The sequence below is a fragment of the Pongo abelii genome, chromosome 12 (assembly GCF_028885655.2).
Source record: "Pongo abelii isolate AG06213 chromosome 12, NHGRI_mPonAbe1-v2.0_pri, whole genome shotgun sequence".
Classification (NCBI taxonomy): Eukaryota; Metazoa; Chordata; class Mammalia; order Primates; family Hominidae; genus Pongo; species Pongo abelii.
Genome location: NC_071997.2, coordinates 71,030,025 through 71,046,498, shown reverse-complemented (window position 1 = coordinate 71,046,498; position 16,474 = coordinate 71,030,025). Strand labels below are relative to the sequence as shown.

The 16,474-nt window shown below is 37.5% G+C and overlaps 1 protein-coding gene across 5 annotated transcripts in view; it reads right to left on the bottom strand.

The window, feature by feature from the left end:
- USP34 (ubiquitin specific peptidase 34) overlaps nt 1-16,474 on the bottom strand; it is a 281,740-nt gene that overhangs the window by 174,742 nt on the left and 90,524 nt on the right. For all 5 annotated transcript variants that reach the window (XM_024242030.3, XM_054547514.2, XM_054547516.2 and 2 more), the window contains 3 exons: nt 16,329-16,390; nt 8,473-8,554; nt 8,296-8,388 (listed from right to left, as the gene is read on the bottom strand). In XM_024242030.3, coding sequence (XP_024097798.2) covers nt 8,296-8,388; nt 8,473-8,554; nt 16,329-16,390 — 237 coding nt within the window. The remainder of the gene's footprint in view (nt 1-8,295; nt 8,389-8,472; nt 8,555-16,328; nt 16,391-16,474) is intronic.

The window sequence follows — 16,474 nt, the reverse complement described above, 5'->3', positions numbered from 1 at the left end:
AAATAAATAAATAAATAAATAACCCTATGTAGGGCAAAGAAAATAGACATTTCTCAAAAAAAGACATACAAATAGCCAATAGGTATAAAAGCTGCTCAATATTACTAATCATCAGAGAATCGCAAATCAAAAGCATATCTCACACCTATGTTGTAACAACTATCAGCAAAAGGACAAAAGATAAATGTTACCAAGAAACGTGGAGAAATGGGAATCCTTATACACTGTTGGTGGGAATGAAAACTGGAACAGTCATTTTTGAAAGCAATATGGACGTACCTCAAAAAATTAAACAGAACTATCTTATGTTATGATCCACAATCCCACTTTGGATACATATCCAAAGGAAATGAAATCACTATCTCAGAGCTATCTTCACTCTCACATTCACTGCAGTATTATTCCCAAGAGCCAAGATATGGAAAAAAACTAAACATCTTTCCACAGATGAATAAACAAAATGTGGTGTACATATACATACACACATAGCGATATTATTCAGCTTTTAAAAAGGAGGAAATCCTTCCATTTTTGACAACATGACTGATCCTAGAAAACATTATGCTAGGTGAAATAAACCAGACAAAGAAAGATAAATGCTGCATAGTCTCACTTACATGATGAATTTAAAGTAGTCAAAGAAGCAGAGAGTACAGGAGGAGAGAGAAATAAGCTGACATCAGTAAAAGGGTATAAAGTTTAAGTTCTCCAAAATGAGTAAATTCTGGAGATCTCATGTACAGCAATGTGACTACAGTTAACAATACTGTATTGCATACTTGAAAGAAAATGGTAACTATGTGAGGTAATAGATATGTGAATTAGCTTGACTGTAGTGATTATTTCACACCATGCACATTAAAACATCAAGTTGTACACCTTAAATACATAATTTTTATATTTGTATAGTATTTCTCAATATTTGCCTATTATATCTCAATTTAAAAAGAAAAACAGACTTAGAGAAATTATATGCAAATTATATACCTGATTTAAAAAATTAACATCTAGAATATTTTTTGTAAAACTCAAAAGAAAACCAAACAAAACCCAATCAAAAATGGGCAAAAGACATGAACAGACATTTCTCCAAAGCAAATATGCAAATAGCCAATGAGCACAGGAAAGCATGTTCAATATAATTAATCATCACGAAAATGCAAATAAAAAACACAATGAGACACAAATTCACACCTACTAGGATAGCTGAATTTTTTTCCCCAAAATGGGAGTAACAAGTATTGGCAAGGATGTGGAGAAACCAGAACCCTCTGGTATCACTGGTGAGAATGTAAAATGGTGCAGCTGCTGTGCAAAACAATTTGGTGCCTTCTCAAAAAGTTTAACACAGAATTACCATGTGATCCAGACATCCTACTCCTAGGTACACGGTCCTGTGTGGCTTAAGGATAGGGATACGCTCTGAGAAATGCCCTCTTGTGAACATCAGAGCATACTTACACAAAAGATGGTAGAGTCTACTACACACCTAGGCTATATGCTATAGTTTACTGCTTCTGTATAGCATGTTACTGTACTGAATACTGTAGGGGCAACTGTAACTCAATGGTAAATAACACAGAAAAAGTAATTTGTTGCATTATACTAGGACAGCTATCACAATGTCACGAGGTGATACGAATTATAATAAGCTCCATTATAATCTTATGGGAACACTGTTGTATATGTATGTGGTGTGTTGTTGACTGAAACATGGTTATACAACGCATGACTGTATACACAAAATAACTGAAAGCAGGAAATTGAACAGATATTTGTAAACCCATGTTCACAGCAGCATTACTCATAATATCCAAAAGGTGGAAACAACCCAAATGTCCACTGATGGATGAATAAAATGCAGTATATACATACAGTGGAATATTAGTCATAAAAGGAATGAAATTTTAATGTATGCTATGACAGACTATCACCACTATCTGTACGCAAAACATTTTCATCATCACCAATAACAACTTTGTACCTATAAAACAACTTTGGAAACATTATGTTAGTAAAGTAAGCCACACAGAGAAGGACAAATATTATGATTCCACTTATATGAGGTACCTAGAATAGGTAAACTCATGGAGACAGAAGAAGACAAAATGTAAAACAGCTGAGCGTGGTGGCTCACACCTATAATCCCTGCACTTTGGGAGACCGAGGCAGGTGAATGGCTTGAGCCCAAACACCGGAGACCAGCCTAAGCAATACAACAAGACACCATCTCTACAAAAAATACAAAAATTAGGTAGGCATGCTTTAGTCCCAGCTACTCAGGAGTCTGAGGCCGGAGGGTCACTTGAGCCCAGGAGTTTTGAGTCTGCAGCAGTGAGCTGTAATCGCGCTGCTGCATCCAGCACGAGTGATACAGCAAGACGCTGTCTCCAAAAAAGGAATGTGAAATAGAAGAAACCAGGGGCTGAAAGGAAGAAGGAAATTAAGAGTTATTATTTTATAGGTACAAAGTTGTTACTGGTGATGATGAAAATGTTTTGTGTACAGATAGTGGTGATAGTTACACAACATTATGAATATCTTTAATCCCACTAACTTGTACACATATAAATGGTGAAAATGCTAAGTTTTGTTATACATATTTTGCGACAATATAAAATAAAAGGAAAATACAAGAAAAAGTACATATATATTAAAAGCCTTCAACCAAGGCTAGGCGCAGTGGCTCATGTCTATTATCCCAGCACTTTGGGAGGTCGAGACAGGCAGATCACTTCAGGTCAGGAGTTTGAGACCAGCCTAGTTGACATGATGAAACCCCATTGCTATTAAAAATACAAAAATTAGACAATGTGGTGGTGCATGTCTGTAATCCCAGCTACTAGGGAGGCTAAGGTACAAGTATTGCTTGAGCTCGGGAGATGGAGGTTGCAGTGAGCCAAGATCGCACCACTGCACTCCAGCCTGGGCAACAGAGCAAGACTCTGTCTCAAAAAAATAATTTAAAAATATAAATAAATAAATAAATAGGCTGGGCGTGGTGGCTCATGCCTATAATTTCAGCAATTTGGGAGATCAAGGCAGGCAGATCACAAGGTTAGGAGTTTGAGACCAGCCTGACCAACATGGTGAAACCCCGTCTCTACTAAAACTACAAAAATTAGCAAGGCATGGAGGTGTGTGCCTGTAATCCCAGCTACTCAAGAGGCTGAGGCAGAATTGCTTGAACCAGGGAGGGAGAGGTTGCAGTGAGCTGAGACTGCCCCATTGCACTCCAGCCTGGGCAACAGAGCAAGACTCCATTTCAAAATACAAACACACACACACACACAAACGTGTGTTTATTTATAAATGTGTGTGTATATTTATGTGTATATATGTATGTATGTATATATGCCTTCAAAAACTCAGAACAAAACAGAACACAAAAACCCTCATGGGATCAATGAGCACTTTAAAAAAAGACAAACCACATGAGAGAAAAATCTTGTCAGCAGGAAATGAGGAGAACATTCACTCAAACTCTTCTTTAAGAATAAACAAAAGAGACATTTCAAGTGTGTACAACTCTGGAATATAACATCCACAAATTTCTCTTCAGGAAAAACAAAAGCCTACTCTGTGAAATCCATAAGAAGAATAAATACAATTAATTCTGGAGTAAGGAAGAAAGGAATGAGAAAAACAGGAGTTGAGGAAAAAGGATTTGTCAGAGTCACATACCTAAATATAGCATAATACTAAACAACTGTGGGAATTACGGTTATAGTATATAATCTAAATGTTATAATATTTGATAAAATACAAGTAACAATAAAAACTGGGAGGTGGAAAATGAGAAAGTAGGAGAAAATTGTTGAATTTCATCATCCTCTAGAGAAGAAAATCATTACTGTACTTTATAATAAAAAGAACAAACCCACAAAGAAAATTAAAGTTCCCATCAAACACAAAACTTACACATTTCTGAAAGATTAAAATGACTGGGAATACCTATTTATTTATTTATTTATATATTTATTTGAGACAGAGTCTCACTCTGTTGCCCAGGCTGGGGTACAATGGCGTGATCTCAGCTTACTGCAACCTCTGCCTCAGCCTCCTCAGTAGCTGGGATTACAGGCATGCGCCGCCATGCCTGGCTAATTTTTGTACTTTTAGTAGAGATAGTGTTTCATCATGTTGGTCAGGCTGGTCTTGAACTGCTGACTTTGTGATCCACCCACGTTGGCCTCCCAAGGTGCTGGGATTACAGGCGTGAGCCACCACGCCCAGACAGGGAATACCTTTTTAAAATGTAATAGGTAAAGAAAGTCGTAGCTCAGAGTAAGTTGTAAGAAAGCTATAGAGGAGGTAGGTGAGACGATCTTTCCAACCTAACTGAGAAAGATTCTGGGCTCAGAATAACAGATTTGATGGACAGAAGGAAGACATGGAGATGGAGACGGGACTTAAATGAAGTTTTCTATAAAGTATGATTCTTTCTGTCAGCCATCCATCAGTCAGAAAAACACAAGCAGCCAACATACAGGTAACCCATCCACCAGATATCTTCCCTGGGAGAGAAAACTACGTAAAGTAATTGCACGTAAATACAGATACTGGTACCACTGTACATTCTCTCATTTAGAGTCCTACAACCTGAAATGAAAGCTTGATGAGACAAATGAGAAAATTATGAGTAGTTATGCCTCCAATACTATTCCCCGAGAAGTTGCCAGACAAGAGTTCCATTTGAGAGACAGCAGTATTACAAAAGTATATGAAACTCCAAAGTATGTACAACATTTATCTAGTTGTCTCTTAGAAATATGAAAGTGGCCAGGTGTGGTGGCTCACAGCTATAATCCCTGCACTTTGGGAGTGCAAGGCAGGAGGATCGCTTGAGCTCAGGAGTTCGAGACCAGTCTGGGCAACAAGGCAAAGCCTCGTCTCTGCAAAAAAACACAAAAATTAGCCAGGCATGGTGGTGTGCATCTGTAGTCCCAGCTACTTAGGAGGCTGAGGTGGGAACAATAACTTGAGCCCAGGAGGCAGAAGCTGCAGCAAGTCAAGACTCCACCACCGTACTCTAGCCTTGGCAACAGAACAAACAGCAAAGGCATATCAAGAGACCCACAACATAAAAAATCCAGTACAGACAAGAGATATGAATATGTGATAGAGGAAGAAATAATCCCTCCTAGTTACAGTTCCTGAAAGGGCAAGAAGGACTAAGATTCAAATTATGAAACGTAATATAGAAAGGGCTATTGCAGTGGCCAGACTATAACTCAAGTATAGTTATGACTTCACATGCTAGCAGTATGCAACAATGTCTTATAAGGCAATTTAAATATGTTTAGAAGCACAAGCGCGCGCGTGCAATCTGCCAGGTGGTGGCTCGTGTCTGTAGTTTCAGCTACTTGAGCCCAGAAGTTCAAGGCTGCAATGAGCTAATTACACCACTGCACTCCAGCCTAGGTGAGGGCTGGAGACTCCATCTCAAACAAACAAGCACACAATGTTAGACACGGGAAGTCAAAGAAAATACACTGAAAATCTACCACAACCAACCTAAGAATTCAGTGAAGGCTCAAGGCACACAATCATTAGTAATGAAAAATATTTTAATTTTATATATATCTCTATATCTCCATCACTAAATACAATAAAAGAAATAGCAACATAACGGAAGAAATATAACTGAAGAAATCACAATTTATAATAGCAATAAAAAACAAATTCCTTAGATTAAGCATAGCACGAAATAAAAATCTATATACAAATAACTTTGAGACTGTGAATAATGCAAAAGAAAAAAGAAAAAGAGTATCATACTTTGGACAGAAAGACAGAACTTCAGTTCTCAAATTAATCATCATTAACATAATGAAAATATTTTACTTCAATGCTAAAATTCATATGAAGAAATAAATAAGAAAAGTTATGACAATAATGAGGAAGGACTAGTCGTCTCAAGCATTTAAAAATATTACAAAGATGCAAGTAAAAAAGAAAAAAATTAGTATAAACTCAATGAACACGTTCTTAAAGGACTGGAAAGTAAATATTTTAGGATTAGGGGTGACAGTGTCTCTGTTATGATTACTGAACTCTGCTGTTGTGCTGTGGAAGCCACCACAGACAATATGTAAAAGAATGGGCATATCAGGCCGGGCGCATTGGCTTACGCCTGTAATACCAGCACTTTGGGAGGCCAAGGCGGAGGATTATGAGGTTAAGAGACTGAGACCATCCTGGCCAACATGGTGAAACCCCGTCTCTACTAAAAATACAAAAATTAGCTGGGCGTGGTGGTCCGTGCCTGTAATCCCAGCTACTCAGGAGGCTGAGGCAGGAGAATCCCTTGAACCCAGGAGGCAGAGGTTGCAGTGAGCCAAGATCGCACCACTGCACTCCAGTCTGGGTGACAGAGCAAGACTCCATCTCAAAAAAAAAAAAAAAAAAAAGGGCATGTCTGTGTAGCAAAAATTTCCAAAAACACATAGCTGGCCCACAGACTATAAGTTTACCAATCCCTGGTATAGATCATAATTATACATACAAATAGGTCAGTCTAGAAAGTTCAAAAAATGACCCAGTCAAGACAAAATTGGTATCTCAAGTCAGAAAGAAGAGTTAGTAAACAAATGGAATTGGAAAAACTGCACAACAAAAAAGGGAGGAAAGTTGGACACACACATGACACTTTAAGCCAACATAAATGCCAGCTGGATCAAAGATTAAGATATATAATTGCAATAGAAAATGCATAGGAAGAAACTAAAGGAGAATTCTCTTATAATGTTGTGAATGGAGAAGGCATTTCAAACCAAGATACAAAATCCACAGACCATAAAAACTACAACCACAAATATGAAACTGAACAGTAAAAACCACCTTAAGCAAATCAAAAGGCATCAAACCAGGATACAGTAATAAGTTGTAATCACAAACAAAAGATCAACTTCAGTGACACATAAAGAGCTCCTACAAATTAAAAAATAAGAAAAACAATTGATAAATAGCAAAAAATATGAACAATTCCAGAAAAAGCAACAAAATGGCTCTTAAACACAAGATTTGCAAACTCACTCGTAATAAAAGAAACGCAAATTTAAAATACCAATGATATCACTTTTCACCCATCAGGTTGGCAAAGATCATGAAATTTAATGTGCTGACGAAATTAAGCGGAAAGTGAAACTGCCGTACCAGTATCTACCACAAGTAAACCACACATATTCTTTAACCTAGTAATTCTAATTCTACTTGTAAGTAAGAATTTATCATAGCTACACAAAAGTTTTACACAAGGATGAAATGAACATGTTAGAAGTTACTTATTACAGCCTTGTTTGTAACAGAAAAGACTCGGGGGGCTGGGAGTGGTGGCTCATGCCTGTAATTCCAGCACACTGGGAGGCCGAGGTGGGCGGATCACGAGGTCAGGAGTTCGAGACCAGCCTGACCAACATGGTGAAACCCTATCTCTACTAAAAATACAAAAATTAGCTGGGCATGGCGGCGCGTACCTATAGTCCTAGCTATTCAGGAGGCTGAGGCAGGAGAATCACTTGAACCGGGGAGGCGGAGGTTGCAGTAAGCCAGGACTGCACCATGGCATTCCAGCCTGGGCTACGAAGCAAGACTCCGTCTCAAAAAAAAAAAAAAAAAAAAAGACTGGGGAAAAAAATAATTAAACACTATACAGTTTTACAAGAAGATAAAAAGCACTTCATATATTGATGAGAAATCTCCAGAACAAATTAAGAAAGGAAAAAAAAAAAAAAAAAAAAAGCCAAAGCCAAGTCTGGTTGGCATGCTACATTTGTGAAAAAGAAAGAGGAAGAAAAATGTATACAGTTCGCTATTTATACAAAAAAATCCGATATACCTGAGAGGACAATAACTGCATGCCTGAGAGATAGGGCAGAAAGGAAAAACATGTAATATATTTTTTATATTTACTTTTGGAATTTTGAATCATGTGGATATATGCCTATTTAAAAAAAAAAACAAAAAAAACAAAAACAGTACAACAGACAAGAAACATACCAATACAATAATTCAGGATAGAAGGGTAGACTGTATAAATGAGAATAACAGGAAAATGTCTCTTTATTAAACCAGGATGATTTCATGAAGAAGCTCCAACTGACTGACTCTGATTTCCTTCCATTCTACCAGTAACATAGTAAGACATGGACTCGGAAGCCAGATTTCAGTCCCAGCTTGTCCATGTCTTGGTCTCCTTAGCTATAAAACAGGATAATAGAATTTACCTCACAGAGAAGCACTTACAACATATGATAAGCAAAGCACTCAATAAATGTGAGCTGTTAATATTACCTGTGCTGCAGCCCAAATACAGTCAATATGTTGAGTACTCAGTCGCCCTTCTGCTGCCAAAAAATTCAAAATCACTTGGCACTGTTTGATAATCTGGAAAAGAAAAACTTAATATCAATTTTTAAAAATATTCTTCTCTATCAATAGAACAGAGAAGTCATGTAATCATCCACAAACCTCAATATGTAAATTTGGTCCAAATATATGCTCCACCACATTGTTGCTAATAAGCCAGTCTGCAAGTTCTTTTGCAATGGACCTAAAGTCAAGCAATAAAAATTGTACATTAAAAAAAATTGTCATCTTTTCTCATGTCTAAAAGGTAGATTCAATTGAAAGCCTAAATTTGTTCCCATAGGAATTACAAAGAATTAGATACAATCAGTTTTATAGAATACTACAAAGCATAACTAGAATGAAATATGATGCTGAATTTATAAATTCAAATTCCCTGAGTTTATAAACAAGCAACAAATAACTGAAAAGGTAACGAGTAACACCAAGTACACAAGTGCAACACTGATTTAGTGATGTATTATCCTACTCGAGGTCTTTGCCTTCCCACTTTTTAATTTCCACAGTATGTATGGAAGCACTCAGGAAAGGTTTCCCAGTATGCCCTTTATAATGAGATAATATCAGGAAAATAGGTTACCAAAAGGATGAACAACAAAAGAATTATCCCCAAGCCAAACTGTAAGTCTCCTGGGCTGATACTATTGAAGATTCAATAGATGAAAAGTGAAGTAACAGTCATGTACTGCATAATAATGATTTGGTCAATGGCAGACCAAAGGATGGACCAAATATACAACAGTGGTCCCATAAGATTAAAATTGACCTGAACAATTCCTATCACCTAATGTCACTGTGGCCACCATGTCATAGAGCAATGCATTACTCACAGGTTTATGGTGATGCTGATGTAAACAAATTTACTGCACTGCCAGTCATATAAAAATATAGCATGTACATACAGTATATAATACTTAATAAATGACTGTTGCTGGTTTATGTATTTACTATACTTTTTATCTTTAAAGGATACTCTTTCTAGTTTTTTTAAAAAAAGGCACTGTCAGCATGGGAGATGACAGCTCCATGTGTATTATTAAAAAGTAAAAAAAAAAAAAAAAAAAAAAAAAAAGAAAAAAGCTTACAGAATAAGGATATAAAGAAAAAATACTTTTGTATAGCCATACAACGTGTCTGTGTTTTAAATGTTATTATAAGAGTCAAAACGTTAAAAAATTTTAAGTTGATAAAATTAAATAAAAGTTTTCCTCAGAGTAACCTAAGGTTAATTTAATAGTGAAGAAAAAAACAATTTTAAATAATTTGAGTAGCCTAAGTGTACAGTGCTTACAAAGTCTACAGTAGTGTAGAGTCACATCCTAGGCCTTCACATCTTCTCAGCGCTCACTCACCAACTCACCCAGAGCAACTTCCAGTCCTGCAAGCTCCATTCTTGGTAAACGTCCTATACAGGCAATACCCTATTTTATCTTTTTTGCAGGTTTTCTACATTATTTTTTCTACAGTTAGATATGTTTACAAATTATGTTTACAAATATGTTTACAGTTACATATGTTTACAAATGCCCACAGAATTAAGTACAGTAAGAGGCTGTACAGGCTTGGAGTCAAGCAGCAACAGGTTATACCACCTAGGTTTGTGTAACTTTGTACAATGAAGTCACCTCATGATGCATTTCTCAGAATGTATCCCTGTCATTAAGTACCATATGACTATATTATAAAATGGGTGGAAGAAAATAAGTTTCAAAATAAACTGTATAATAAAACGTCCCCAATTTTTTCAACTATATTATATACAGATAAACTGGAAGGATTAAGTAACTTTCTTTCTTATTGCATATCCAATGAAGAATTTACATCCTATAATAGAATTTTATGTTAACAATTTTTATTTATTAAAAAAAAAACACTAGGAATTAGACATATGGACCTCAAAGGGTAAAATATTAAAAATAAAACTAGGTATATTTTACCTATTTCTGAGTAGCCCTACTGAAGTTATGATCCATAAGATTCAACTCTCTGATTTACATAATAGTTCAAGAAACAAAATTAATTTCTAAAAAAAATTCCACTATTATTTAAGTCTATTAAAGGACATTAATAGAAGACCCAGGCTGGTGCTGTGGTTCACACCTGTAATCCTAGCACTTTGGGAGACTGAGGTCGGGGGGGGACTGCTTGAGCCTAGGAGTTCCAGGCCAGGCTGGGCAACGTAATAAAAGCCTGTTTCCGCCAGGCATGGTGGCTCATGCCTGTGGTCTCAGTTACTATGCAGGTTGAGGTGGGAGGATCATTTGAGTCCAGGTGAGAGCTGTAGTAAGGCATAATCACGCTGTTGCTGCACTCCAGCTTGGGCAACACAGCAAGACACTGTCTCAAAAATTTAAAGGGGAGACCCAGGGACTTTTGTAATAACGATGTGACTATAAAATTGGACAGTACTATTAATAACCACTATTCAGAGGTCTGAAAACGTACATGCAATGGGGGTCAAAGTTGGAAGAGGTGCCAGAAAAAAATATTTCAATACCCCAGACTTCCCAAAGTTGATGAAACACATTCATCTACACATCCAAGTAGCAGAACAAACTCCAGGATAAACACAAAGAAATCCACATCTACACATATAGTCAAATGATTTAAAGGAGTAAGAGAAAAACAACTAAGCATACACAAGGGAACCAGAATAAGATTAATAGCTAACTTCTTATCCCAAACAGTAATGGAGCTACGTAGGAGCAATGTTGTTTATCTTATTTGATTAGAGTTAAATCAGTATGAATGTCATGAAGTTAAATGCATATTTAACCCATAAAACCGCTAAGAAAATTAAGATATTTTTTAAATCAATGGAATTAAAATGACACACTAGAATCTATATATATACTATAAAAATAGATAGTAAAGGAGAAATAGAGAAAAGATATGAGAAACACAGAAAACCAACAGCAAAATGACAGATGTAAAACAAGCTATATAAAATAATTAGTGAATTAAGAACTCTAATCAAGGCAGAGATTATATGACTAGATTTTTTTTTAAAGATCCAACTATATGCTACCCCTAAGACATACTTTAGCTTCAAAACAAGCAGACTGAAATAAAAGAATGGAAAAAGATAAGCCATGCCAACAATAAGCTTAAGAAAGGTTCAGTGGTTATACCAATATCAAATAAAATAGACTAAGCCAAAAAATGTCTCAAAGAGACAAAGAAGGACATTTAAAATGAAAAAAAGGATCAAGTTATCAGGAATACATATGGACCTAACAAAAGAATTCCTGAAATACATGAAGCAAAAACTGATGACAGAATTAAAAGGAGAAATAGACAATTCAACAATACAGCTGATTCTTGTTACTCGCATTAGTTATATTCTACAGAGTCACTGCAAACACTGAATTAGTTAATACTGAACCCTTGGCCCTACAGGAAATATGTACATAATATAGATATCATACACAGATCTTGAATCTGAAAAACCTCTCATTCTGGTTGACTCTATTTTCTCTATTTTACAAAAGAGAAAACGGCGTGGCCAAGTACGGTGGCTCACACCTGCAGTCCCAGCACTTTGGGAGGCCAAGGCGGGTGGACTGCTCAAGGTCAGGAGCTTAAGACCAGCCTGACCAACATGGTGAAACCCTGTCTCTAATGAAAAATACAAAAATTAGCCAGGCGTGGTGGCAGGCGCCTGTAATCCCAGTTACTCAGGAGGCTGAGGCAGCACAATCGCTTGAAGCCAGGAGACAGAGGTTGCAGTGAGCCGAGATCGTGCCATTGCCCTCCAGCCTGGGCAACACAGCGAGACTCCATCTCAGGAAAAAAAAAAAAAAGAGAGAAAATGAGGTTCAGAAGTGTTTAGATGCCTTGCCTGAGGCCAACCCCTATGCCTAAACAAGTGCTAGGGTTGGGATTCAAACCGCATCCAAGTGGTGCCAGGGCTTCTTACACTCCACCACACTGCCCCTCAGCACCTCCATCTCCATATTCCATATTTGTGAAGAAAGAAAAATACTTTTTCTTCTCTTCCAAGGTTTCTATATTTGTGAACTCATCCATTTGCTGCAATTTATTTGCAACTCCAAAATCAATACTTGTGGCATCTTCATAGGCACTCACAGACATGCACATAGCAGTGAAAGATTAGAATTTTCCAATATGCACATTCCCAGCTAAAGTCAAACAAGGTGGCACTCTGTCATCTTGCTTCAGAGCTCATACAGAGATGACCAAATCTGCAAACACTCAGGATCAAATGTATTTGGAGACTCCAATACTTTTTTTTTTTTTTTTGAGAGACTCTTGCTCTGTTGCCCAGGCCAAAGTGCAGTGGGCGCAACCTCGGCTCACTGCAAACTCCACCTCTCAGGTTCAAGTGATTCACCACCAGGCCCAGCTAATTTTTGTATTTTAGAGACGGGGTTTCACCATGTTGCCCAGGCTGGTCTTGAACTCCTGACCTCAGGTGGTCCACCAGCCTCAGCCTCCCAAAGTGCTGGGATTACAGGCATGAGCCACTGCACTCGGTCTCCTACTTTCAATAATAGAGAAGAACTAGGCAGAAAATGCAACAAGAATATACGAGACAGACAACAACGCTACAAACCAATTTGACCTAATAGACATCTATAGAACACCCCATAGAAAATCCCATACGACAACAGCAGAATGTAGTCTTCTTAGGCACACACAGAACAGTCTATAGTACAGACCACATTAAGCCATAAAACACAACCAAGAATCCAATTAAAAACTGGGCAATATTGTGAACGAAGAAACATTATGGCAAATAACCACATAAAAAGGTGTTCTACACATCATTAATAATTAGGGAAATGCAAATTAAAACCATGATGAAATGCTACTTTATACCCCCTAAATGGCAATAATAAATCTAGATAATAACAACTGCTGGCAAGAACGGGGAGAAACTGGAAACCTCCTACAATGCTAGTGGGGATGTAAAATAATGCAGGTATACTGGAAAACAGTTTGACAGCTCCTATAAAAGTTAAAGGTAAACTAATCATATAAGCAACAATTCTAATCCTAAATATCTACCATGAAAAATGAAAACATATGATCACAAAAGGACTTTACATAAATGTTTATATGGCATTATGTATACTAATCAAAAAGTAGAAACAGGCCAGGTGCGGTGGCTCACGCCTGTAATCCCAGCACTTTGGGAGGCCAAGGCGGGCAGATCACAAGGTCAGGAGATCGAGTCCATCCTGGCTAACACGGTGAAACCCCGTCTCTACTAAAAATACAAAAAATTAACCAGAAGTGGTGGCGGGTGCCTGTAGTCCCAGCTACTTGGGAGGCTGAGGCAGGAGAATGGCGTGAACCCGGGAGACGGAGCTTGCAGTGAGCCAAGATTGCGCCACTACACTCCAGCCTGGGGGACAGAGCAAGACTGTGTCTCAAAAAAAAAGTAGAAACAAACCAAATATCCATCAATTGGTAATTGATCAAGTGTGGTATATCTATACAATGTGATACTATTAAGCAATAAAAAGGAATAAAGTACAAAGACAAACTGCAATCTCAATGAACCTCAAACAAACGAACAAGAGTATACTAAATGAAAAGAAGCCAGAAGAAAAAGACTACTATCATTTGATTCCTTTTAAATGAAATATCCCCAAATGGGTAAATCTACAGAGACAGAAAGTAGATTAGTGAGGCTGGAAATAATAGGTACTGGCTACAAATGGGCAAAAGACATCTTTTTTAAGTGATGGAAATGTTCTAGAATTGGACTATGGTGACAGCTGCACAACTCTAAAAATTTACTATTATAAAATTCATTGACTTGTATATTTTAAAAAGTGAATTTTATATGTATTTATATGTTAATAAAACTGCTTAAAAACACCCAATTCACAGCCGCCAACATTATTTATCACATGCTTTTTCTCTTTACTCCAATTTTCTCACACTGTATACATACTCTCCCTTCCCATCTTGAACTCTTTACCACCAGTCCTCAATACTTTTGTTCTCCTCCCTATTCTCTTAAACATGTCTTTAGGATGTATATTCCTTGCATTCGTTATTGGAATTCCTTCTTATTCCCCTATTCACTGTTTTCACACAACACCTAGCCTGAATGTGTTATTACTGCAGTGAACATTCCAAATTTTTATCCTTTTCACAGGGGATGAGAGGAGTATGAATATCACATTAGCAATTACATAAGGTTCTCTTTAAGCGGTCTCGCGGAGGTGGAAGGGTGAGGGGACACAGGATGAAAATGAAAATCCAGAGATGTAGGTTTATTTTGTTTGTTTTGGTTTTTTTCTGAGACACACTCTCACTCTGTCGCCCAGGTTGGAGAGAAAATGGCACGATCTTGGGTCACTGCAATCTCTGTCTCCAGGTTTAAGTGATTCTCATGCCTCAGCTACCCAAATAGCTGGAATCACAGGCATGCGCCACCACACCTAATTTTTGTATTTATAGTAGAGATGGAATTTCACCATGTTGGCCAGGCGGGCCTTGAACTCCTGGCCTCAAGTGATCTGCCCGCCTCAGCCTCCCAAAGTGCTGGGATACAGGCGTGAGCCACTGTGCCTGGCACAGAGCTGTAGCTTTATAAATACACTGGATATCGTCTACATAATGTCTTGACAGTGTGAAATAACACTTCTAATATAATCCAGAATTTATAAAGCAATGAAAAATTCTAGGCAACACATTTTAAGGGGACCACTGACAAAGAATATTGCCAGAGACGAATAACTCATATAGTGATAAATCCAAAAACCATACCATATAAAGAACTGGGAGAATAAGAACTCTTTAGTCTGAAGGGAAAAAAGAGTCAAGAGACAGTCTGCTTTCCAAATTCATGAAGACCTAGGTTCAACTGGGATTAGCGCCTTAGAGCAGTAGTAAGATCAAGTTACACTAAAGTATGACTCACATGTATAATTAAGAATTTTCTAACAAACCAATCCAACTCTGTTCCAGAAGATATTCTATCCTACTGTTTGAGATTTTAAAAACTGATTTCTATACTAGATGAACAATTAAATGGAATACATATATTTCTCAGAACCAAAGAAGTTTAAGCTATAAAAACTACTTTTTTAACTCCCAATGTGATGTTATTGGAAATGGGGCCTTTGGGAGATAATTAGGTCATGAGGGTAGAGCCTTCATGAATGGGATTAGTGGCCTAATAAAAGGGACCCCAGAGACCTGCCTCTTTCCACCATGCGAAAATAAAAGAAAATGGCCATCTATGGTCCAGAAGAAGGACCCCACCAGAACTTCACAATGCTGGCAACAACCTGATCTTGGACTTCCAGCCTCCAGAACTATGGGAAATAAATTTCTGTTGTTTATAAGTCATCCAATCTACGGTACTTTGTTACAGCAGCCTGGACTAAGACAGTGTACTTTCTGAAAACTATCAGTACCATATTTTTCAAGACTAAATTCTCCAGTATAAACAGTATGCTTTCATACTGTGACAAATAGTACTATATGTTGGCAGACGCTTTTAAAAGAGAGAAATGTGGCCAGACGCAGTGGCTCATGCCCGTAATCCCAACACTTTGGGAGGCTGAGGCAAGCGGATGGCTTGAGTCTACAAGACCAGACTGAGCAACATGGCAAAACTCTGCCTCTACAAAAATCACAAAAATTAGCCAGGCATGCTAGCATACGCCTGTGGTCCCAGCTATCCGGGAGGCTGAGGTGGGAGGATCACCTGACCCTGGGAACTTGAGGCTGTAGTGAGCCATGGTCCCAGCACTATATTCCACCCTGGGCAACAGAGCAAGACCCTGTCTCAAAAAAAAGAGGGAGAGAGAGTTATGTTACAGGCAGCATAATGTTCTGAAAGCTTGATGAAGAACTGTACAAACTGTCACAGGGCAAAGAATTTCTAGTAAAAATTTTAAATCTAAAAATTAGAATTTACCATATAAACAACTGTACATTAAAATCATATATATATAAATGCTCCCACTTACGTTTCTGTGTCCGATACTAATGATTCATTATTGCACACATCATTGAAGGTATGGAGTTGATTCTATGATTAAAGACAAGAAATTAAGGGTTTTTATTTCCAAAATTATTCTTGCATATGTCAGCAAATACTAAGAAACATGGTAAA